Source organism: Dermacentor albipictus, chromosome 7 (assembly GCF_038994185.2).
Source record: "Dermacentor albipictus isolate Rhodes 1998 colony chromosome 7, USDA_Dalb.pri_finalv2, whole genome shotgun sequence".
Lineage (NCBI taxonomy): Eukaryota > Metazoa > Arthropoda > Arachnida > Ixodida > Ixodidae > Dermacentor > Dermacentor albipictus.
The window spans coordinates 48922768-48948115 of record NC_091827.1 but is presented as its reverse complement, the minus strand read 5'-3'; the positions used below and the strand labels follow the sequence as shown (position 1 = coordinate 48948115).

At 44.4% G+C, this 25348-nt stretch overlaps 1 protein-coding gene across 1 annotated transcript in view; it reads left to right on the top strand.

The window, feature by feature from the left end:
• The window catches only part of LOC139047985 (uncharacterized), an 88211-nt gene that overhangs the window by 20622 nt on the left and 42241 nt on the right, over nt 1-25348 (top strand). The window contains exons 6-8 of the mRNA XM_070522223.1: nt 8628-8714; nt 15060-15273; nt 20527-20677. Coding sequence (XP_070378324.1) covers nt 15071-15273; nt 20527-20677 — 354 coding nt within the window. The 5' untranslated portion in view covers nt 8628-8714; nt 15060-15070. The remainder of the gene's footprint in view (nt 1-8627; nt 8715-15059; nt 15274-20526; nt 20678-25348) is intronic.

Genomic DNA, 25348 nt, shown 5'->3' with positions numbered 1-25348 from the left:
CAATTACGGCCGACGATATCGTGCACCGACTACAGGCACACATGAACCAAATTTCAAGCAATAACAACGAAGGAAACTGCTTTTGTAGGGCTTTTCTGTCCACTGCAAATTGAAGCGAGCCACCCTTCACTTTTTACACTGTCTGGCACATGCAGGGTAAAGCTGCAACATGGCACGAAAAGCACGTAAAACGAGAACGGTACCACCAAGTAGTAGCAGCCGCTATCAAGGAAGCTCGGCCTTTCGTATCGGCTATCTCACTTCGATGTGACGCTGCTCATAAGCGAAAATCTGTGTGCTTAGCAGTATTTTCTCATCATCTAGTGTCAGCACTTGCTACACGGTATGTGCTGTACTTGAGCGAACGAGGAACGGTGGCTGTGGGTGCTGATGTATAGTAGATGTAAATATGTATGCACTGTAAATGTATAGTAAATGTTATAATAATTGTAGGTTGGTATTCAAAAATGGAAAGTTTCGGAATAGGTTTTCTTTGCATCGAATAGGTGAAATGCATTTTAGCAATAGGTAAATCAGATTAAAAAGCAAACGCCATCTGCAGAAATCAGCAGGGAAAATTCCATGCCCGATAGTTTTTGAAGTCTGTTGAAATACACTGCAATATACTAGCGCAACTAATTGTGCAGGATTGTGATAAGATTTTGAACAATCGTGCGCATTTGAACAGGTTTCCGAATGCAAGGTCATCGAGTGCACATCTTTTGAAAAACATAAACATTGGAAGCTACTGGGCATACATGACGTAAATCACCCATAATTGGTAGGATTAGTCCGTTTGTTTCTTGCTTGGCATAAATGATACGTTACAGCAACACGTGAAATTCCTGGACCTCTGCACATACACGTCGTATACCTCGAATTGCTGAGGTGGTGAGCAGATGACGAGGCGCGGATGAACACATCTCGAGCGTCACTCGGGTTTCCTATTGTATAAGGGGAACTGCACCTTCCACAGTGGTGAAAACCATGTGACATGGAGTCATCATCATCATCATCATCAATATCATCATCAGCAGCAGCCTGGCTGAGCCCCCTGCAGGGCAAAGGCCTCTCCCATACTTCTCCAACTACCCCGGTTACGTACTAATGGTGGCAATGTCCCTGCGATCCTCTTAATCTCATCCGCCCACCTAACTTTCTGCCTTCCCCTGCTACGCTTCCCTTCCCTTGGAGTCCAGTCCGTAACCCTTAAAGACCATTGGTTATCTTCTCTCCTCAATACATGCCCTGCCCATGCCAATTTCTTTTTCTTGGTTCAACTAAGACGTCATTAACTCGCGTTTGTTCCCTCACAAAATCTGTTCTTATCCCTTAACTTTACACCTATCATTCTTCTTTCCATAGCTCGTTGCGTCGTTCTCAGTTTAGGTAGAACCCTTTTCGTAAGCATCCAGGTTTGTGCCCCGTACGTGAGTACTGGTAAGACAGCTGTTATACACTTTTCTCTTGAGGGATAATGGCAACCTGCTGTTCATGATCTGAGAATGCCTGCCGAACACACCCCAGCCCATTCTTATTCTTCTAATTATTTCAGTCAATTGATGCGGATCCGCGGTCACTAGCTGCCCTAACTACATCTATTCCCTTACCAATTCCACTGCCTCGCTACCTATCGTAAACTGCTCTTCTCTTCTGAGACGGTCAAACATTACTATAGTTTTCTGCAGATTAATTTTTTAGACCCATCCTTCTCCTTTTCCTCTCCAGGTCAGTGAGCATGCATTGCAATTGGTCCCGAGTTACTAAGCAAGGCAATATCATCAGCGAATCGCAAGTTACTAAGGTGTTCTCCATTATCATTTATCTCCAATTCTCCCCAATCCAGGTCTCTGAATACCATCTGTAAACACGCTGTGACTAGCATTCCAGAGGTCGTATCTCCCGGCGTGAAGCCTTTCTTTATTGGAATTTTTTTGCTTTCTTTATGTAGGACTAGGGTGGCTGTGGAGCAGCTATGGATATCTTTCCGTGTTTTTACACACTGCTCGTCTGCACCCTGATTCCGTAATGCCTCAATGACTGCTGAGGTTTCGACAGAGTCAAAGGCTTTCTCATAATCATTGAAAGCTATATATAACGGTTGGTGAGAGATTGGTGAGATTCGTGAGATGGAGTATACGAATCCGTTAGCCTTGCTTTGGCCTAATGTTACGAGCAACAACGTATGACACCTTGACGCGGCTTACCCATAGGTGCCTCATATCGACTGTGTTCTTTGACAGCGCCTTAAAACCAGGCAAAAGCAGTACGTGGGATATGTACATTGAAGGCCATGATTTCAGTAAGGAACCCAAGAGAAAGTACAGTGTTTGGCCATCGAATAGCGGAATGTCTGTAAGCCGGTACGCCATACGAACATGGCGTAAACTAAGATATCTACAATTGGGGATAAGCGAAATTCTGTATGCAGATTTTACGAAGCCCCTCGTTTCACCTAATCAAGGTGGCATACATCAGATTAGAATCGTAATTAAGTTGTCAGCGCGCGGGCGGCGGGCACTATTCGTATTGCCTTCCGTTCCTCACAGAATACGAGCTTTGGAAACACACGTCTGAAGTTTGAGAGTGCTACTAGCTGGAACGCGGCCGTCGTTGTTAGGGCAAGTTAGCTGTGTGGGAAGATCTGCTTGCCGAATGTTGCATATCTCCTATAAATGTCAACATCTTCGACAGAGATCTGTCTGGCTGGGTGGTAAATTTAACCGTGGCAAAAATGAGAACATCTCAAGCCAAGGTAAAGAAGCTCCCGACGTTTCCCGCTCAGGCCTACACAAGATGTTTACTTTCACTAGAAGATTTGTGGCATTCGGCAAGGAGGCTATTTCACGCAAATAACATGCCCTAACCATGGTTGCCGCGCTCCACTTTGTAGCACTTTTGAACTTGAAACGTGCGTTTTGAAAGCTTGCGTTGTGTGAGCGAGGCAAAGCCCTGCCTACGAGACTCTCAAAACAAGCTCCACGCCAAGAATACAAAAAGAAGTGAACACGCTCCTGGCGGACGTCTTCAAAGAATACTCTGCCTGAAAAATCACGTACTTACGGCTCATTTGTCAAAACGGCTTCATGCTGGAGTTCTATGGGCTTCCCATATCCCCGAGCCAAATCTTGCTCTCCACCCAATAGTCGATTTCACAACCATCGCATTTCTCGCTTTCTCCAACTACATTCAGAAGACTTTGGCTCCGCTAGTGGGATAAGCATCCACTCACGTACGCGATGCCGATCAATTTGTAGAATGCTTGAATGAGGTGGCGGTAGGCGGTGACGAGTGGATCACCTCATTCGGCGTCATTTTATTCCTCGGGGTACCAAACTAGAAATCGCCATTCTCTTTCTATAACACCATTAAATCCGCGAGTTAATTGTTTTAAATATTCCTTTTTTCCAAGGACCATCACTGATTGGAATAACCTCACGGATGATGTTGTCAGACAGACATCATTACATTCATTTCAAGAGCATTTGAATTGATTGCTGTTAATTGACCTTGTCGCTGTATTCTCTTGTTGAATCTCTATGTGCAATTTTGTTTTCTTTGTGTCTAATTCTGTATCTCACACAATATTTCCCACCTGCTATGATCTTGTGTACAAGATCGCAGTATTCATAAATAAAATAAAAAATTTTCAGAAATATGGCTATTACACTTGCAGTACCAGCTGCCTGAGTCAGCTCAAACGTAGAGAAACTTCTGTACGGGAGGACCAGCCTCGACATCGACAGACTGTGTCCACTGCTAGAGTTCTGCTTGAGCGCAACCTACTTTTGGTTTGAAGAGCGAGTTCTAACGAAAAGCAAGCGGAACAGCGATGGGTGCAGTGATCTTGGTCACAGCTGCGAAACACGCAATACAGCATATCGAAGGGAAGGCACTACGGCGTTTTCTAGACAAGCCGAGATTATTTGTCAGTATGTTAACAATTGCTTTTGCGTCATTAAGAAATCAGCCGCGGGCGGCTTCCTCGCCTATCTCAGCTCCATAGACCAGGCGATCCAGCTCGTCGTTGAGCGCGAAGATGGTATCTTGCCATTTATGAATTATTTGGTCCGGCAACGTGATTCGCGGGTGAAATTTCACCTGTCGATAAAGTCGACGCTCCCGGTTCGGTATTCCTAGTCTGCTTCCTATCACTGTGGAGCCTACAAGGCCTCGGTGCTTTCAACGCTTCTTTTTTGTGCGAAAACAATCGCTACATCAGAGGAAGATAGGAATAAAGATGAAAGCACCGTAACCGCTGAGATATGGAGGAATGAGTACACAATAGGCATATTTCGCCGGATGTAGCTCCGGCAGGGTCGTCCGACTCGTCCCCCCTCCCATCCCTTACTCACCTGACTCCTATACGCCAGCGACACAAGAGACGAAGCAAACTCGTGGTGTCGGCATTCTATTTGTTCCCAAATTCAGCGAAGAACATTCGCGGGTGCTGTAATGAGAACGTGCTATCTCGCATGCAAGAAATTGCCAACTCTCGCCAGGTTATTTAGCGAAGAACATTTGCGGGTGCTGGTGTGAGAAGGTGCAACCTCGCGTACAACTCATTGCCAACGCTCTCCAAGTTTCTCCCATGGCCGAACAACCAACCGCCTAAGGAGAAATGTCCAGACATCGTTGACAAAGAGACGCACCTTCAGTGTAGCTTCACTGACATCGGTTTAACCAAGAGCTTTTCTGGCAGAATACGCCAGCACAAAAAACACCGTACAGAAACTGTAAGCATAGCCCAGTACTCCCGTCGAACGCTGCGACAATCACGACCCTGCAATCGGTTTCGTCGGTGCCTCTGCGAGCGACATCGAAACCACCGCGGCGAGAAGACGCTTGATTGTGTCGTGCCAAATTCAAAATTCTCACGGCAACACCAATCGCTCGCGAGTGACGATCCCTCGTGTGCCCACCCATGGCTTTCGCGACGCTAGGAGGAAGACGGGAGCTTAAAGGACGCTGTTTCTTCGGCAGGTTCAGTGACTCACTGAAGAGGGAACCGAGGCGGTCCCGAAACGCCGATCGGGAACTTTTCAAACTTTGCTTCTAATATCTTTTATTTCTAGTTCTTAGTTTTTACATCTAATATCTCCTATTGCTTTTCAGGCCGATAACAGCGTAAGACATCTTATCTAATACACGCTGGATGGCGCAGCACGCACCTTTTGACATATTTTTACAGGGGTAAAAGAAGTAAGAAATATAGTCACAGGATAGTTACAATAACTGTAGCAGCTGACAAGATGGAAGGCAGCTCGCCATGTTAAGATCGTCGTCTTATTCGGACTAATCTTAAAATGAATGCTTCGCCAGCCTGTCACATGACCCCCGGTGGCTGAAGCACCAACCCAGTGCTGCTTAGGAAGTGGTCGAATGATACGACTTAAAAAGCGGATAACGTCGGAGCGATGCTGAGACACAGGTGGGCAAGAGGTGCGATTTCGTGCGTTACGTCAGTTACTTGACACAAGACACGGTAAGGGCGTAAGTAGCGTGAAAGTAATTTTTCCGAAAGGCCATCGCGACGTGACACTGATCAAAAGAGAACCAGAGCTACCGGTGTGTAGTGGATACCACGATGGATAGCGTCATATCAGTGCCGCTGATTTTCCTGCGGCTCTACAAGTCGGCGTCGGACAATGTGGCGCGGTTCTTTTGCTTTGAATATAACTAGCAGGAAGAACGGTGTCGTAGCAGGGGGAACGGAAATTCAGGATACCAGGCAGAACAGTGTTGAAATGAACCGTAAGGTCGTGGCCAATTAAGAGGATGAGTGGAGAAAAGCCTGCGGTGTCATGGCGAGAAGAATTATAGGCGAAAGTAACGTACGGCCATTTCCCGTCCCACAGTCGCGATGGTTAGCAGGGACATGCATCTAGAGCATGTCCGTTAAGGCTTCGTTGACACACTCTGTTAGACCGCTTGTTTGTGGATGGTAAATAGCAGCAAGTTGGTGTTCAGTCGCGCACGAGTGTAGAATAACATTAAGAGCTTTAGGAAGAAAGTAGCAGCCTCGGTTGTTGATGAGCCCTCTAGCGGCACCATGGTGAAGGATGACGATCTCTAGGAGGAAGTCGGCGACATGGGCTGCACAGCTTGTCGAAAGAGCCCGTGTGATGACGTATCGGGTGGCGTAGTCTGTTGCTATAGCAATCAACTTATTTCCCGAAACAGGCGTAGGAAATGCACCTAATAGATCAACACCTACACGGAAGAATGATTCGGATGGTACGTCAAGTGGTTGAAGTCGGATAGCAGGCAGTGTGGTCGGCTTTTTCCATCGTTGACAAAGGTCACATGTAGCAAAATAACGACAGTACTCACGGTAAAGACCAGGCCAAAAGAAGCGCCGATGAACGTGGTCATAAGCCCGTGACATGTCAAGGTGAGTGGAGGTCGGAACATCATGAAGCTGAGCGAGAGGAGTCTGACGCAGATGCAAAGAGGCCACGAAGATTCGGTCACAGCGGTCCGGGTACAGAGTACGAGCGGTACAATAGGAAATCTTGAATTTCAAACATGCAAAGGTAAGGATTGGGCGTCCTTGAAGACTGCCCTAGAATAAGGTCTTCTAAGGAGGCGTCCTGACGTTGTTTCGCTGTCACAGAGAGAAACAGTGACAGATGTGCCGTTCGCAGCGTGGTCATGTAGGTGGACAGGATGGCGCGACAAGCAGTCCGTATCTTGACGTAACCGGCCAGTCTTGCATACAACTGAATAGCTGTATTCTTGAAGGCACGGAGCCCAGCGGCCAAGGCACCCTGTCAGGATTGGGGCTCAATCCCAGTGCTCGTAACCCATTCTCAAGATTGGAGTCGGGCATGAATTTGAAGGTAGCTGGCCCATGCAGTCGTCCAACTTATCCACGCTGGGGACGTCGATGAAGGGAAGGGTTGCTTCTCATCGAGAACGAGGAATATGGGTTTATTTACAGTATTTACATGCACTTCATCAGTCTAGCATGACTGCGAGAGAAAGTACGTCAGTCTAACATGACTGCTTGAGAGAGTGTATAAGTCTAGCGTCACTGCTTGAGAGAGTGTATCAGTATAACACGACTGCTTGAGAGAGAATCAGTCTAACATGACTGCTTGAGAGAGAGTGCCAGTCTAACATGACCGCTTGAGAGAGAGTGCCCAGCATCCGCACATCAGCGGTTTTTAAACACTCGCTCCTTCCCCGATACAAGGTGACGCGAATGTTCGTTTAGTCATCGTAATGTAGCCGCCTCTCTCCGGGACGGTTTACTCACACACACGCTCACGCACACACTTCTTTGCTCGAAATTCACGGTAGGGAGCTGACGTCAGCCGGACTTCGTGGAACTCGGGGCTTGTGTCAGAAAAGGTGCCTTTTTTCCCCGAGCTGACCTCTGTAGCACGGCCGAGTGCGCATTGTCTTGCGTCTGGACGGCGCGTGGAAAGGAGCCTCGAACTTGGTTCCCGCGAGCGCTCCCCCGCTCGCGGCAGACCAGGGCGGCGGTTGGGGCACACTAACAATAGTTGGCCCGCCGAGCGCGTTTAGTCACAATGGTGACGATGTTAGGGCGTCACCGTGGAGTTCAAAGATGAGGTTGCAACCGGTGTCGATAACGGCTGGCAAACTTGCACCTCAGCTGCGCCGTTCTTAACAACCCCGAGGTGTCTTTAAGGGAGGAAAGACAATATGTCAGCTGGATGCGGGCTGCTGGGATGTTCGCTGTCGAGCAAAATACTGAAATATTTCCCTGTAGATGTAAGGTTCAAGCTTTATATTTGCACAGCGAGCAATGGTACCTCCATGTGTGAAGATAATGTAGCAGTGGGATATGCCGTATTGCTGGAGAGGACATAAGGCTGTGCTTGTCCAAGAAGCCTGTCATAAGTAACAAATGTTTTTCTAGCACTTGAGCTAAGCATGGGATAACGTAATCCGTCTGCGATTTTCAACCTTGTTGCCAACACCTTCAATATGTAAGAGTGTAATTTTGGCAGTGTGCATTATTGCAAATTAGGCCACTTCAACTGGCTGTATGTATGATTTAAAAGAAAATTTTTACGACTCAAATTTTCTTCTGAAATCGTCGAAGCTACCTCTATCAACCCCAAGCCACTTTTTTTTTACGTAATCAAGAAATAATTCTCCTATGTTCATCTCCTGACGAAAATGACTTGTAGGCTTATTCCAAAGAGCTTCTCCGCAAAGTGCATGCATCTGATTGCTGGATCTGAACACCTGTTATTCTCGAAAAGAAATTGGGACCGTGAACAATGTTTTTACCATAGTGGCAAAACTGTGTACGGAAGTACCCACGGACATCGGCACACGTGGCGGAGCAGAAAAGTTGATTGATTAAGGACCAATTTTCCCGAGCCTCACGTTGTGCCTCAGAAAGCTTAAGCCGAAAGTGGATGCATTTGGAGATCACATCAGCGCATTCAGCTTATTTCTGGTCTGTTTATATTTGCGCGTGAGTGTCTCACAACAAGGTGCATGTTTGTACTGGCCGCATAGTAATTGTTTTTTTCTTGAATGGCGTCAACAATTTCTGCTCAGCAGTGTTTAGTGATAGTTCTTTTTGCACGCATTTGAATAAACTCAGTCAGTGACTAACGAAATGATTATCGGCTTTCCTCTAGGGCCGCCCAAGACCACGAAGGCACCCCCGACCACGCAGCCAACCCCGACCACGCAGCCATCCCCAGCACCCAAGAGCCCGGTTAAACGTACTTGGTCTCGAAATTTTATTGCACACTTTCTCCGAAGGCATGTGCCGCAGTGGCTTCACAAACCCGTTATTTCTAATTATTTGTTTTTCTCGTGAACCTTATATTTCGAACCTTTGTGAAATAAAGGAACTACTAAGACCTACCGACTCAAGCAAACCGATTTCCATAAGTCTTCAATAATTTCTTAGAAAACATCTTTATAACATCCACATTCAAGAACAACTAAAGCATGAATTTTGCAATTCTGCAACTCGGCAATAAACACGATACCTCGGTTCTGTAACCTGCACCTGTTAAGACATCTTTATTTATTTAAACTTAGGTGTGCTCGCCAACATTATACTAATCCACAAATAGGGAGACGGTAAAGAATTGAAACTTATAGGTGCGTTAGCTTACTTCCGGTATTATGCATAATGTTCACCAAGAGAACCTCCAATTGAATAAGGGCAACAGTGGACGTAGTCAAACACAGAAGCAGGCTGATTTCAGGAAGGGGTACTTTACAATGAGTTACATACATGTCATCAATCAGATAATCGAGAAACCCACAGGGTACAATCAGCCTCTCTATGTGGCTTTCATAGATTACGAAATGGCGTTTGATTCAGTAGAGATACCAGCAGTCATACAGGCCTTACCTAATCAAGGAGTACAGGAACGTTAGGTAAATACCTTGGAAAATATCTACAGAAACTCCACTCCTACACTTAATTCTCCACAAGTAGGAAGATACCACTAAAGAAAGAGGTCAGACAAGGAGACACAATGTCTCCAATTTTATTCACTGTGTGCTTCGAAGAAGCATTCAAGCTATCAAACTTTGAACGCTTGGGAGTGAGGATCAATAGCGAATATCTTAGCAACCTTCGATTTGCAGCTAACATTGAACTGTACAGCAACATTTGGGCCGAGTTACAACAAATAATTGCAGACCTTAACAGAGAGAGTGTAAGAACGCGGTTGGAAATTATTATGCAGAAGACAAAAGCAAAGATCAAAAGCCAGGCCAGGGACCAAGAGTTCAGGATTGCCACTCAGTCTGTAGAGTTTATGAAGGAGTACGTTTACCCAGGTGAAATACTCCCAGGGGGCCCTGATCATGAGACGCGAATTTACAGATGGGAAAAACTGGTTGGAGTGCATACGGCAGACTTCATCAGATCCTAACTGGAAGCTTACCGTTATCACTGAAAAGAAAGGTGTACAATCAGCGCATTCTACCGGCGCTAACACATGGGACAGAAAGTTGGAAACTGACAAAGAATCTCGAAAACAAGGGCCACACCTAGAGAGATGGAACGAAGAATGTTAGGCGTAACGTTAAGAAGCAAGAAAAGAGCGGTGTGGATCAGAGAGAGAACGGGTATAGCCGATAGTTTCACATTAAAGGGAATAAGTGGAGCTGGACCGCTCATGTATTGCGTAGGTTAGATAACCGGTGGGCCATTAGGGTTTCATAGAGAATGGGTCCCAAGAGAGGAATCGCAGTCAAGGATGGCAGAAGAATAGGAGGGGTGATGGATTTAAGAAATTCGGACAGGCTGGTTGGTATCGGTTGACGAAGGACAGAGGTGATCGGAGATCACAGGGAGAGGCGTTCGTCTTGCAGTGGACATAAAATAGGCGGATGATGATGATGATCATGATGATGAATTGTTCTCGCTAGTAGATTATAATCTATCTGAATTTACCTCCCTCATATTCATGCCATCGCCTTATTATCTTCTGAGCCCAGACAGATATTTTACGCTTCTACATATTGGCACACTTTTAAGCTGGGAGCAGATCCATTCTACTTAACCTTAATAAAGGAAGAGCAAGAACCAAAGGATGATACTCACGCAGATGATGATTAGTGTGTTGGTGACGATTACTTAAGGGGCATTTTTACCTCCGTAGCTGGTTATGATATAAATATCAACTAAGAAATGGATTTTCTCTGCATTTACTGCACCGATTTCGGAATTGAGCAGATGCGCTTAGTTTCCAAAGATCTTTAGCGGCCTACTAACAGGTTTGTTTTCTGACATTTAAAAAGCAGCTGAAGAAGTTGCACACTATTAAGGCAATTCTGTTTTTTTTTCTTTTATTGTTATCACATGCCTGAATCTGTTTGCGTCCTCATATAAATGTCTTTTGTTATATGGTATCTTGTTACGTTGCCAATTATAGCTGCATCGTCGCAGTGTATCTTATCTCAGCATATTAGGTTTTCCTGAAAGCAGTTTCACGTGGCGCGATTTCACTAAGTGACATCAATTTTTGTCGCTCCACGACCATCGTGATCGTCGCATCTCCTCGCGACTGAGGTCCACCATGTTGGGTCACGCTGTCGCGGAGTCATAGCGATAGTGTAATTTCGGGTGTGCAGACAGCAAGCGCCGTGGAAAGTGGATTTTTCGACCGGGATATATATTACAAGGTGCTCTGCCGGCGTCTCCGAAGTTGATCACGGAGCAATCGTAAATGTGCATAACGCCATTAGCGACCACAAAGCAAACTAATCTTTTTATTTTTAAGTACGGAACAGCATTCAAACGTATCAACGGTTTCCGTCTTGTTTTATCGTAACAACAGAGAGGGCGTGAATGCATTCAAAGAATGAGGTAGCCGGAAAATCAGATTTGTGCCGGGAGACAAAATCTGTAGTTGAAATATGGATTTAAGCAAAGAGAAAATGTGAAAAGGGAAAGGTATTGTCAGCAATGCGGGAGACAACAAATGCCGCACGCAGAATATATTGAAACCACAAAAATGTATTATGCAGGAAGTCTCGAACAATACAAAAATGTATCTTATACAAAAATGGAAAGCAATTGGAAGGGCACGCGGCACTAAACTACACACCAAAAATACCTTGGTGTGTAGCCAGTTGCAATTACAAACGCGTAAAAAAGAACATTGGTAAGACACAGTGACATAATTACTACAGAAAGAGTAACATACGCAAGAAAGCGCTCAACACAGAAATAATTACACATTTAGGAAAACCTTCAACTCGTTAACGAACACATCATGGTTAATGGCAGGTACAATTTCCCACGGTACTTTATTCCAATGATATATTGTCAAAAGTAATAGTGAACGACGGTACAGATTAGTGTTAGCAAAAAGGGGTTGCACTTTAATTGGGTGATCAAAACGCTGAAAAATACTATGAACATCATTGATGTTAGATTCGCGGAAAGGAGATCTACTATGATAAAGCGCGTGAAAATGTGATAGAAATGTTATTAGTCGGCGAATATAAACAGAGGGCAATGAAAGTGATTCCTTGATATCCGTAACACTGTAGTTTCCCGAGTACACTTTTGGTGTAAATCGTGCTGCTTTATTTTGTATTGCTTCGAGCTGATCGATCAGACAGGTTTGTGCGGATTCCAAATAATGGATGCATACGCTACCTTTGAACGAACAAGCAAAGTATATGCTAATAACTTAGTTCGCCAAGTATAACTTAGGTTTAATGAAGCCGAGTGTTTTGGATGTCTTGCTGCTTATGGTATTAATGGGCTCGTTCCAAGATAAATCACAGGATAAATGAGCTCCGAGATATCTAAATGTGAACACTTTCTCAACAGGGATTCTTTCAATCGTGTACTAACTCAATTCTGTATTATCTGTTCTCGTGAACATCATGGCCTTAGCTTTAGAAATCTTAATGTCCGTTTGCCACTGGCAACACCAAAATGCCAGTTTATCGAGGTCTACCTGTAATGAGTTCTCGTCTTCGGCGTTACTAATCCATCTGTACATGATGCAGTCGTCTGCGAATAACCTTATGGTAGAAGTTAAAATGTTTCCTATGCCGTTAATGCAGATCAGAAATAATATTGGACCCAGGACCGAACCCTGTGGTACACCGAATTTTACGTGCGAAAGTGAAGATGAGTACCCATTCACCTTGACTGATTGACTTCGGTTGGTTAAAAATTAGCTATCCAATTTATAATCCTACTGTTTATGTTAAGATTCGTTAGCGACATTATTAACCAGATGTGCTGGTCTTTGTCCAATGCTTTTGCAAAATCAATAAATATAGCATCTATTTTTAATCCACCATGAACGGCTTCGTGGAGAAATTGTGATCTGATAGGAATTTCATGACGGTGGATGATATGATGTGTTCTAGTAATTTAAAACACATGCTTGTTAATGAGATGGGCCTATCGTTTGAGACTAAGGAGCGATCACCAGATTTAAAAATGTGTATCGCGCGTGCACATCTCCAGGCATCAGGTACGCATCCTGTATTAACTGACTGTTGAAAAATAGCAACCAAGATACGTGATATAGCTGGTTTTTTTTAAGATTTAGCAATCTTGCGCAAATGTCATGTGGTCCGGGTGCCAAATTGACTGGTAGACGCTCTATAGCGGATTCTGCACCTTCGCGAGTGACTATGAGGTTATTCATTGAAGCATTTAAGCAGTAAATGATCAGATCTGGTGGCATTGGTTCTTTTGATGTGAAAACCCAAGAGAGAAAAGCGATGAATACTTCCGCAACATCGGACTGCAGAAGAGGCTCACCATTTTTCGTTATCGACACAAGGGATGATTACGATAGTTTCGGATTTACTACTTCCCAAATTTTTTACAGTTGTGTTTAACCTCTGTGAGAAGTCGTAATTGTAAAACAGTTTCTTCACTCCTCCAATTTCTGCTTTGCAAATTCTTGCCAGTCCGAGATAGCTTTCCCAGTCCTCGGCAAATGTCGTATGCTTTGCCTTCGAATACATTGTTTTCTTCTAATTAATGCACCGTTTAACATGTGTTATAAACCACGTGTTCTTACTTGAAGGTGTGATAGTATTTCTTGGAATATATCTTTCCTTAAATTCAGTGAGCGTCCTTTGAAAGATAGGCCAATTTGCGTTTGTATCATGCTCGGAAAACGTCAATAAAAACTGCGTAGAAAATATTAGAAGGTAATCATTTACTCTGCTCACATGCCCTCTGTTGTAATCGTATTGTTTTTCTTTGCATTACGAGGCTTTCTGAATCTAATGGTGTACTCGCAGTGGATAACATTGTGGTCACTCATGCAGTCAAGGACGCGTACATACATACTTCGTGAATCTGTAGTCAGTACACGATCTAGAACGGAATCACCGCGCTTGGGACGTGATACCATTTGGCACAAACTCAACAAAGAAAGAAAATCAAGAAAGTGCCTACATTTATGCCTTCTTGCACCCTCGACGAGTTTGCATATCGGCCAGTCAACTCTATTGTCATTTCAATTCTATTCAATTCTATTGTCCTCATGCCGTTATCCTGCTATCCTCGCCTGGGAGTCATGATCGTGCAATTGACATCATTCCCACCCATCAAGTGGTTATCCGCATGAATAAGTGAGAATGACAAATGTCACCAGGCTATCATTGTCATGCAGTACTTGCCATCTCAATGTCCTAGTGACGTCGTCACCACGCTGTTGTCGCTAGGACATTGTCATAATTAAGGACTCGAAAACTCTCTCTCGTCCTACCATCGTCGTTACACGCCTTTATTGCTGCACTAAAAATTCGTTCTTCGATATTGTTCGTCACTTCGTCGGCGTCGTGCACTCGTTCGCACGCCTCCTTGTTTGTGGGACACCTAGGTTCGCGAGTGCCATAGTAGAGTGGGACAAAACTGGATTAGGTGACACATAGCCGAAGTGATTAGCCTCATAATTAACACAACACGTCTTGCACAAGCCCGCATTGTGGACTATAGCCTCGGGCTACATTGATTGATTCTTATTTAAATTACTGTCAACAGATATAGTGAGATGAGATCTGTCGCAATGCTTTCGGCCTCACTGTGTTTGGCATACGCACCACAGAGACGGCACCGCCACGGGAAAATGGGAGTAAATCGCTAAAGAATGACATTTGTCCTTAGAAATACAAATCGAATTTTTCTACCACACCTAATGCGCCCACATCTGTGAGCTTGCTCTGGGGCTGCAGTCTATTATCCGACGCACTACTGAACCCCTAGCATTTGATGTGATTGTGCCCTTAAGGAATGTACGCTCCAAATGTTGAACAAGAACAAATAGAAAACAGACGGCCTACATAGTGAGCAAAAACTGGTGGATAGGCAGTCTTTTTTCACCCAGGAGTGCAGAGGTGTGGCGTCGCTCAAGGCGCTTGTCTTCTTCCCCATTTTTTTTTATTTTTCAAAACATTACCTTGATGTAAGATGTGAAAAAAAAAACGCAGTTAACAAACCTCTCGCTAAAGCTGTACAAAGCTGTATTCAAATATTTCCGACACGTGCTTTGTATCTCTTTCTTTATCCCACTCTGCACAAGCCATACATACGAGTTCTAAATCTACCTACGCAGGTATCAAACTGATGTGTGCCTTCGGCAGAAGTGGAGTGCTGGATGCTCAGCTGCCCCCCGACAAAATGTGCGACTACCTCTTCTACGTGCCCATATATTACGACACACCTACGAAGGTGCTCACATCTTTGTATGGAAATGTGGCCGCCGAGGTTTTCGCCCGTGCCTTACGCTCCTACAGGACTACGACATTCGGCTTGTCAATCGCCCTTAGGTAAGTTACGCCAAAACGCAGCAAAGGGAGGGAAGGCGTAAGCAGGGGCGCTATAACGTAAAACTATTCCAAATTTCTCTATTCCAATTCTGCTATCAGCCCTCTGCGATTGGTCAAAAACTTTTTTCGACCACCCCCAATTTCGCCTGTCTGTCACGCGACGTTACAAAAACCGCAATACCTCCCCATCTGATATGATGTGTGCACGCTGATTATGCATGATTTGACAGAAAAAAGAAAAACAATTATTTCTGATTCGACCCCTTTTCGCCATTAGCCCTCGGCTATTGGTAAAAAGTTTTCGGGCTGCACCCACTTCACCTGCCTGTCACGCGACGCTACAAAACCGCACGAACTCGCTGCATCAAAGTGACGTGTACGCGATAAAGATGCATTAATATGCCGAACAAAACAGAATTTTTTTCGAAATAGCCGCAGGCTGCCCCGTTCCGAAAGGAATAAAAGATAGCTGCCACCGATCGCTGAGACGCTGGCTACTCGCACCTGCCGGAGAGCATGGGTGTATTTGCGTATAATAAAGCTTCTTGCATGACCGTGTAACGTTTTTAAGCACTTTCGACACGTCTACTACCTCATTCTACCAACTCATCTTTGCTGAGGGTCAATTTTAGCGTCATTCTTAAGCTTCCGTTGCATACCGCCGCAATTTTCGACCAGCCACCACAAGCTAAGTAAGGGAAAGCCGACCAATCGCACACGCCGGCACCACCCTCTTCAACCGGTTATCGGTTTTCAGTGCACTGGCTCTGCCCTAGTGAAACCCTCTCCACTTGAGCGTTCTCCTCGCCTCTTGTCAGCCAATTAGATACAACAAGCCGCTCAGCGTAGGCAATGTTATTCATTTTTCAAGCAAACAAAAGGGACCTCCTATGAACGAGGAGAGCGTTTGATTGGTCTGTTCAGACAACCCTGCGGGTGACCGCCCGGTGCTTGCGTCGGTGGTTACGCAAATTTGACGTCAGGAAATCGGAATAGAAACATATTGGAATAGTTTTACATTATAGGGCCCCTGGTTTTGTTCTCATAGCAACAATACGGACAATTCAGGCACGAATGCGGCTTTTCATTTACCGGGTGTCTCGCGTACGCTTGATCAAACATTAGGAATACAGCGGTACAGCTCTAAAATATTTTACCTTCACCGTAGCCTCGACCGACACGTCAGTCAGCGCCCTTAGACCGAGTGCACCTGCGAATCTAGCGGCGATGGCTTGCAAAATACTTTATACGACCATAAAAGTGAACAAATTTGTAATTTCATATAGAACTAACAGCGTTACCCGCAAAACATTGTAAGATTGTTAGTTATAAACATATTTGCACCCTTACTTACTTTAAAGGGGGGGGGGGGGGGGGGGAATTAATTTAAAGTTTAGGCGCAGTCACGTAGAGCATCTCATGCCGGGCGATCGTCTGCTAGGCTCTTCCCATCATTCCCGCGTAGCACCTATTGTTTATCAGAACATATAATCGCTCCCGATGATTTCTAAGCACTTTCTTCACTAGGCCATGGCATTCAGCACTTTTGCCCTCGATATTATAGCTCATCTCGGGCCGGCTTCACTGCGCTCTGCGATTTTACTTCCTACAACCCAAGTTCTACTCTACTTAACCATTCACCAGCACTCGCTGCTTAGGAAGAGCAGTTGCCGTACAAGCTCTCTATAGCCGACGTCATTACGAAGCGCCAGCTGATTAGTTATGCGTGAAAGTAATTATGTTCCACTTTGGATGTCATAGCGGATGTAGCCTGAAGAAGACAGGGACGTACACAATTTCTTGGAATGAATAGGTGCAATGGGACGTTAGTGGGGGTTAGCAAGGTCACGGGACGGGTTAAACTGCTTTCGATCGCACGCGCATCTTTTGCAACGCTTTCTACAAGGAAAAAAATTATCCACACCCATCATTGCGTTCTCACGACGTAGGACTGTTACAAAATCGATTCTTGCGAAAGAGAAAGGGAAACACTTTGCAATGTCCTACGGGCACACTCGTAGAAAGCGTTGAACTTATTTCTGAGGTTTTGCGTGCCAAAAACACAATCTGGTAATGCGCCAGCCATAGTGGGGGACCCCGGGTTAATTTTGACCGCTAGTAGATCTTTAACGTGTCGCCGATTCACGCATTTTCAATACGTAATAAAGCTTCATGGCAGGCGAAAATGGCGCTGAAGCGCGACTGTAAACAAATAAAGCCGGCGCGACGGCTCACGTGATGGCATTAGGCCAATAGCGACGCGGCGTCGACCTTGGCGATAGCGCGCGACGGGGAGGCGACATTCTTCAAGGCGTGGCGCTACTTTACGAATTTAAGGAGCTTTATTACAATCATGTCAAAAGTTTTGCTGCACCCGCTCGCGTCACGTCCTTTGAGTCCAACCCGCGTTTAATTAGAAAAAGATATCATGGTGTTTTGCGTGCCGAATGCACGATCTGAGTATTAAGCACGCCGTAGTGGGCGATTCCGGCAATTTCGACACCCCCCGTCGTTGTTATTCGTGCATCTAACTCTAAGAGCACGGGTGTTTTCGCATTTCTCCCCATCGGAATGCGACACTACGAAACCATGGCAGGACGTTTATGAGAACGCAGTCCGAGAAGTTCAAGGAGGCTACATTAAAATTTATCACCATCGCGCTTTAAAAGGGAAGCCAATATCAATCCGACAACACCGGGCACACATTGGGTTCGTGCCACCGTTGTGAAAGCTACGGATGCGGGCCCAGAACGTAGGTCGCGCCGCTACGAATACTTGCGATCAATGCTTCTGTTTTTTTTTTCATTCTTAGGAGTGCTGTGTGCTAATAAGTTTTCTCTCTTTGTTATTGTTATTCCCTTGAAAATCCGAGGGTTACAGTTAAACGCCGAACAATTGGAAACCGCATTACAGAGAAGCTATGTCAAGGCACATCTATTCTCGCACCGCAGTTTCACAAGCACGTTTGCACAGATTACGCTTCAGGGTGTGCGTGCTCCTGATGAGAACAACCAAGCAGGCGATGCTCATACAGAGTGCTTCGGGCCCTTGCACACACTGTCGCCGATGACGCCAGATCTAGACCTTGGAGGGCATAAAAAATGCTCCAATGGAAGGGACGCTCTTCAAGCGAAGCCAGCACCGCCATAGTGTGGTGGGCAAAAAGCTCGGCAGCCGGCCGATTGTGTGAAGTGACTGCAGTGCACGGCGACATTTTCTGGACAAAGGTGCACCTGCAGCGCCTTTTTATGCAAGCAGCCCGGTTGCTACGAACATGGTTCGATCCTGCATGTTTGTGCAACCATGATTGCCATCTCGAAATTTCTGTTCGCCTACCCACAAATTTCGATTCGGCACACATCCTAATTTCAATCTGACCCATACCTATGTTCAACTTGGCTCACCTACAAGTTTCAAATGGTCCCATCCCTAAATTTCAGTAAGCCCCACACAAAATTTCAATTGACCCATTCCCCACTGTCAATTTGGCCAACCACCAATCTAAATTTAGCTCACTCGCGATTGTAAAGTTGAACCCCAACAAATTTCAATTGGCCCACGCAACACCACCCAATTTCAAGTTAGCCCACCACCTAATGTCAGTTGGACACCATTAAATTTCTAGTTGGCCCACCCCCATTTGACAAGTTGGGCTACCCCGACATTTGAGTTGGCCCATCACCATTTTAAGTTGGTCCACCCCCAAATTTTAAGTACCCCAACCCCATTATTAAGTTGCAGCACCACCACATTTCATTACCCCACACCACTATTTGAAGTTGGCTCACCCCCAAATTTATATTTTGCCCATTTACTCAATTCAAGTTGACCCATTCCCTAAGTTCAGTTAGCTCACGCCGAAATTTCAGTAAGCCCACCCCTAAATTACAAGCTAGTCCACCCTGAAATTTACAGTTGGCCGATCCCCAAGTTTCGGCAGGCCAACCCCTCCATTTTAAGTTGGCCCACATAAAATTTCAATTAGCCCGCCCCCAAAATTCAAGGTCGCCCATGCCCAAACTTCTATTTGCCTAACCAAAGTTTGAAGTTGGCCCACCCCCAAATTTCAGTGTAGTAATCGTGATCATTTGGGAGAAAAACGGCGGCGACAGCACCCGACAGCCAAGCGGCCGGTTTCCTGCCCACCACACAATGGCCCCCGCCGGTTTCAATGTCCTGTAGGGTTAGGTATATGGGGTCTTCATGCTACCTATATTTTATATCCTGCTAGTTCTAGACCTTATAATGTGCTGACATGACACCCGCTCGATAATGCCCTGTATTGGCCACAAGATCACAAGATTAGGTGTGCACAGAACTCTTTAATTTCAAATAACAGCCGTTTTGTGCTGTTTGGTTTGGATCTCCCACGTGCCTATGTGGTCGCTTGTTTAGCACCGAGTTTTGCAGCTCATCGAATGCATCCCTAGCAGACAGGCCGTCACCGCGCGGATACTCCCTGCGTGAGAATCACATGATCCTGGTTTGCCCGAATTACGCTGTAGACGCGATCTGACTATATTTGATTGCACTCTTTCCTGTTGCGAACTACTTTTTCAACGCGTGCTGCATCCGTCATCGCTCGAAATTAAAATGGGTAGCGCAGACATGCTAACCCAAGGAGTCACGAGAAAGGTACCTTCGCTCCGATAGAAAAGTTATGCGCCTAGAGGCACGTATTTGTCTAAGTAATAATTTAGCGTCATTTATTATCATTAAATAATATCGCAGGAAACATAATTGGTAGCGGCATGACTGCAGGCGTATACTGCATATGGCTACAGAGGGTATTTTGTAGCTGCACCGAACGTTTAAAAACTGCGCGTGATCAATTACACAATTATAACTATTTCTCTAAATGTTTCAGTGAGGCACCTAAACTTAACGTACTTAGCTTAATTAGGTCATATAATAAACTAGGCATCTTGATTGCTTTTGTAGAAGGAAGGTCCGTATCATGGAGTAATGTAGATAAATGGTTAGAATCGTGCTATATGCCACGGCCAATTTTGAAATATTGGTTGCAACTAAAACAAGAACACCATGCTTAAGCCGACTGAGTGCTCATGCGCTGCCCCGTGTTCAGGTAGTGGGCAAGACGACGCCAACAACGTCGAGGAGGTTTTCAATAGAGAGCTTCGCTGTAGGACACACATAACCGAGGTGCTCGTGCCTAATATCTGCCCGGATAACTTTTTAAACCACGGCACATGGCATCCTATGTGACATTGAGTGGATTTTTTTTCTGTGCAGCCTCATGCCCGCCTTTCCATCAGGGGAAAAGGATGCCATCAAAAAGGTCATTGCAAGCTTGTCTGAATCTGCATACAAGCACTTCGGCGCCCTGGACGTGGATGTCCGCGACTATGCCGCCGCCAAGTCTGGCGGACTGCAGTACCTCAAGGCGAGCACTTCGCAGCACCTGGTGCTTTTGGAGTCATGGAAATTAGATTCTACGTAGTTACAATCTCTACGCACAATAACAACGCACTCGTGTCTACACGAATCCAAATATTTTGTACAGCTTCTGAGCATAGAATAGATTTCTTAAGGCGGAAGCATGTACAAAGCATGCCATGCTCTGAATGCCGAAGGGAATTCTATTTGCTTCTAGACCCGCTTTGCGCAGTGAATTGGTGAAAGCAGGCGCAGTGCTCTCGTGATACTTGAAGCATGTGAGGTGAAATTTGTACAGTAGCATGCTTATAACTAAGACCCTTTAAGGATTATTTTGCACATCATCAATATTCAAGTACTACTTTAGAAGAAGAACTTTTACTAGGTCTTGTTGCTATATATCCCATAACATTTTGGCTGCTAAAGAACGAAAGACAGCGTAATAGAACATGCAATACAACTTCTTTGTGCATTCTGTAGATGTTCATATTAATGATTGTGTTTATTCATGTTTATCTACCAACCAGCGACATACCCATACATTGCTTGAGTGGATTACTTTTGGGTGGCAGGCCACACATAAAAGACAGGATTTAAAGAACTTTTTTTCCTTAGTATGCATGTTGCATTCAGCTTGTTCAACTAATAAAGCTGCAGAAAATGTTTAATTTTATTTTGAAGCGGGTAATTTTTCTTATAAGATATGATAAAAGTGCTTCGGGTACCACCAGTGATAAGTAGCTAATGTATTTCTGAATTCAGTAAAGCTGCGGCATTTCTTTAGCTACGTGGGACGCCTGTCCAACGAACTAGGAAAAATGCAGTGGGATAATTATTAGGAATGTAATGTTCGAAAAACTAAGGAAACGAAAGATATGCCGATTGCGAGCAAGTTTATTTGCCAGATGAGCTGCGTATGCAAAAATCTTGCATCAATATCTTTTGTTCTAGTTCGCGGTATACATCTGTATGTGAAAAATGAGTGTGCAGAACTCATATGAAAATTTTCATTCAAAAGAAAATTATCACGATTGGCGCAACATGAGTTGGAGCAAAATGTTGTTTTGAGAAAAACGTAAATAAAACATCAAACCGTGTGAAAGATGTCAGAGCTACAGAGAGGCCTTCATAATAGGATCCCCCATGTGATGCTCTAGAGCTTCCTTTTGTTCATGTAACTGCTCGGTGAATATATAATACGGAAAATTATTTTGAACATGATTTATATCAAAGAAATAATAGTGATTTTCAGCATTGCAATACGAGGGTATTGGTTAGAAAACTCATTGTAGTTCGCAAACTGATGATGATAACAAGACAATTCTTTGCTACACGTTGCTGAACGTTCCGGCATACATAAAATGGGAAAAAAATATATTTTGAGAAAAAAATTACTTTTCAATGTGCCCTACAACCTTAACACCCCCAATTGTAAAAACACAATTAGTGAGGCCGTAGTTATAAGGCCCCCAATCGGGTATTCGCCACCCGGGCCGCCCTAATACTTCGCCCTTAGTTTTGGCATGTGAGAATTTTGCAAAAGGCTCACCTGCCGATGTATCGTAAGCCATATGCATTGAGTTCCACATTCGAAAAAATACTCGGACGTATACATAAATGAAAAATGTTCCGCAACGGTTTTCGCCAGGGTGTTGAAGCAATTTTTTTTTAGGTTTCCTTCAGGCTTGGTTTGAAGCTTTTCTGTTCCGTTCAGATTTAGCTCCAGAGTGAAAATCATAATGATTTGAACCCGTCCGGAGCATTTTGAACCGGATAGTTTATGCGAAAACGGGTTTAAAAAAGAAGAAAGGCTCTCATGGCACCGGTTTTTGGCAAAACGAGCAGCACTTGCAATTGAATACAAGTTCGCTTCGGTGTTGTGTACAAGTGCCCTGGAGATTTCTCTAGCATGGGTTTCTTTTTGAAAAAGAAACGCATTAGAAAAGTGACGTACCATGCATTGTTCATTTCGGAGTGTCGCAATCTGAAAATTGATTTATATATTATTAATTTTACATTCGGTGGCCGAAATTTGGGCAAGAAGGAGTGAAATAATGCAAGCGCACGAAACAGTGTGATAGCAAGCACAGAAATGGCAATAAAACCAGGTGCGCTGTGCGAACATTTAAAATATTTTAGAAACGTAATAGGTGGCAATTCGTTACCGCAGCCACGTATCAAATTTCAGTTGTCTATACTAGCACTACAAAAAAAAACTTTTCAACGTTCCTTCAAGGACGAAGTGCTGAAAAATTCAGGTAGTGGTGGTGCTTTGACACTGAAAGTATTGAATATTGGGCATAATCTAAGAAAGGCTAACGTGATGAGTGTAAAAAAAAGATATTTTAAGCGTTCAGTGTGGCATCGGCATTAAAACGATGTTACACCATATAATTAAAGTTGGACGAAGGCGAGAATTTGTTGTAATTTCTGACATACAAATCGTACAACTCATTGGGGAGTTTCATGGTGTCCTGCGAAACAATTAATGCGCTCCCTTACGACTATTTAGGCTTAATTTTCTGTTTCATTCTTTTCTAAGGAGTACTGACACAACATCTTTGCCTTGCTTTTCTATTGCTTCCTGAGGTAGTTGATAAATTCTTACAGACGGTATATGACCTAAATTATGCAAATGCGTAATAAATATCTAGCCATGCCATCTTTTATAACCAACTAATTGAAAACACATCCATAATAGCGTGCGGCATTTTTTTTATGAACGGCTGGACACAAGGGCTCTTTGAGACGTCTTCAAATCGGGGCGTAGTGACGCCGTGGTACCGCCGATGCACGAGTCGTTGCAGTCGTCAAGGTCGCATTATGATGGTTTTGTCGAAAGCTTCAGACAAGGATATGGGAGAGACCAGGAAGCTGCAACTAATTCTGATAGAAGATGCCGCGGAAGTGTGAACTCATTTTTCCTTGTCAGGTGCTAAAAGGCGCCAAGTGAAATGGCAATTAATGACTTTACGCATCCAGCTTTCGGCTATCTATATTTTTTAAAATTTTTGTCCCTTGCCAACCAATACACCAGGCTGACAGATGCATTAGTCACCTGTGTGGTAACCTTATTAGCAGTGCCTCCATTATTCGAGTCACATGCAGGATCCCTTGTCGACGAAGTCAACTCCTAGGAGCCACCCTATAATTGCTGCAGGTGTTGAGTTGACCGCAATAAGTAGCGTATGCGCGTTCTTGGCTATCTTTTGGTGTTTGTGGAATCCTGGCCTCAACATATCTGTGTTGTCAGCAGCTATATGACAAAGAGAAAAAATTGAAAGAAATTTTAATGTACGTCTTTAAACCTGCTTACCCAATGAAGTACCCATGCTTCACGCGTTCGATTGTTGAGAAATGAAAAGCGTCCAGTTTTAAGAGAAAGTATACTGTGAACTGTATGAGCAGTCACAATTAACACAACTTTGCAGACCCTCCCTTCGCATTGCTGAGCGCGTAATTCTTTACTAGAAACGGAAGGGTAAATATACAACGTGCGTAGTAGCTGTACTGAACAAGTACGTACCAATATCTTTATAGTGTAAAGCCACTGCCTACACGAAAAGAAGTCTAAAGAACATTCATATGCGAGTGCACCAAGTGGCACTTGGCCCTCATCCTATTGCACTTTCCGTTATATCAGCGAAGGTATCGGACAAGCAACTTTTTTCTTCTTATAATATGCATGTTCCACCATCGCGCCCTCGATGCATAGTGCGCGCGTATACTGCCAAACAAACCACAAGAACGACCGAGTAAAAGAGTGACCGTTCTAAAAATCCAGACTCCCCTTCACAAAGTAGAGTAACCAATTTAAGTAGGCGAATTCTCCTTTTCCCTCACAAGCACCACCCAATGATTGCCACTATTTTGCACTATCACGAGTATCGCCATCTTTATTTATTTCCACATGCCAGCATTATGTCGTACAATCGCTTATCTGACCGCAGCGAAAATACATTGTAAGCTTCGTGCATTCTTCCCCCTCCAAGGTCACGTTCGATCAGTCCTTAACATCAATTCTATACTTCGATGACTATCGTGTTATGTAACCCTTCCCATTTCGTCTGCCATGCAATTATTTTCGAAAGGTAGTTACTGAAACTGGAAACTTCATTATGCATGTTCACCTTTACATACACACTTTTTGAACTGTCAAGGTACGGTAACCCAGTCGTATTTAATTAGTCTGATCCCACGTCTCTTAATTCCTCTACTCGAGGCCTTCCGGGTCATTAAATAGAAATGAAATAGGTGGACAGTGTCAAATATTACTAGTCCAGCACCACGTCGCAAATTACGATTGAGTCTGTAATGTTAGATACTTTTCGAAGCTTTTTATCTTTTAATCGTTGTGTACGTTGGCCACATTTTCGACAGAGAACTTAGCGTGAGTGAGAGTTCTTCCGTCTTGTGTGAAAGAAATAAAGCAAGGCACAAAGCTTCCATTTAGGAAGTCGGCTCAAAGACGTCCCTCAAGCGTAAGCAACACCTAATGGAATACCGCTAAGTAATCAACGGCATATTTGATGTTCGTGAGTGTCTTACATTAGGGCTACGCCACGATCAACCATACCCCTCGAACAGGTATGTGTCAGTCTGACACTCGCGGTTTAGAATGCATAAATGTATCTAAACACATATCGTACTATTCTGTGCATACAGCTGCTATCACAAT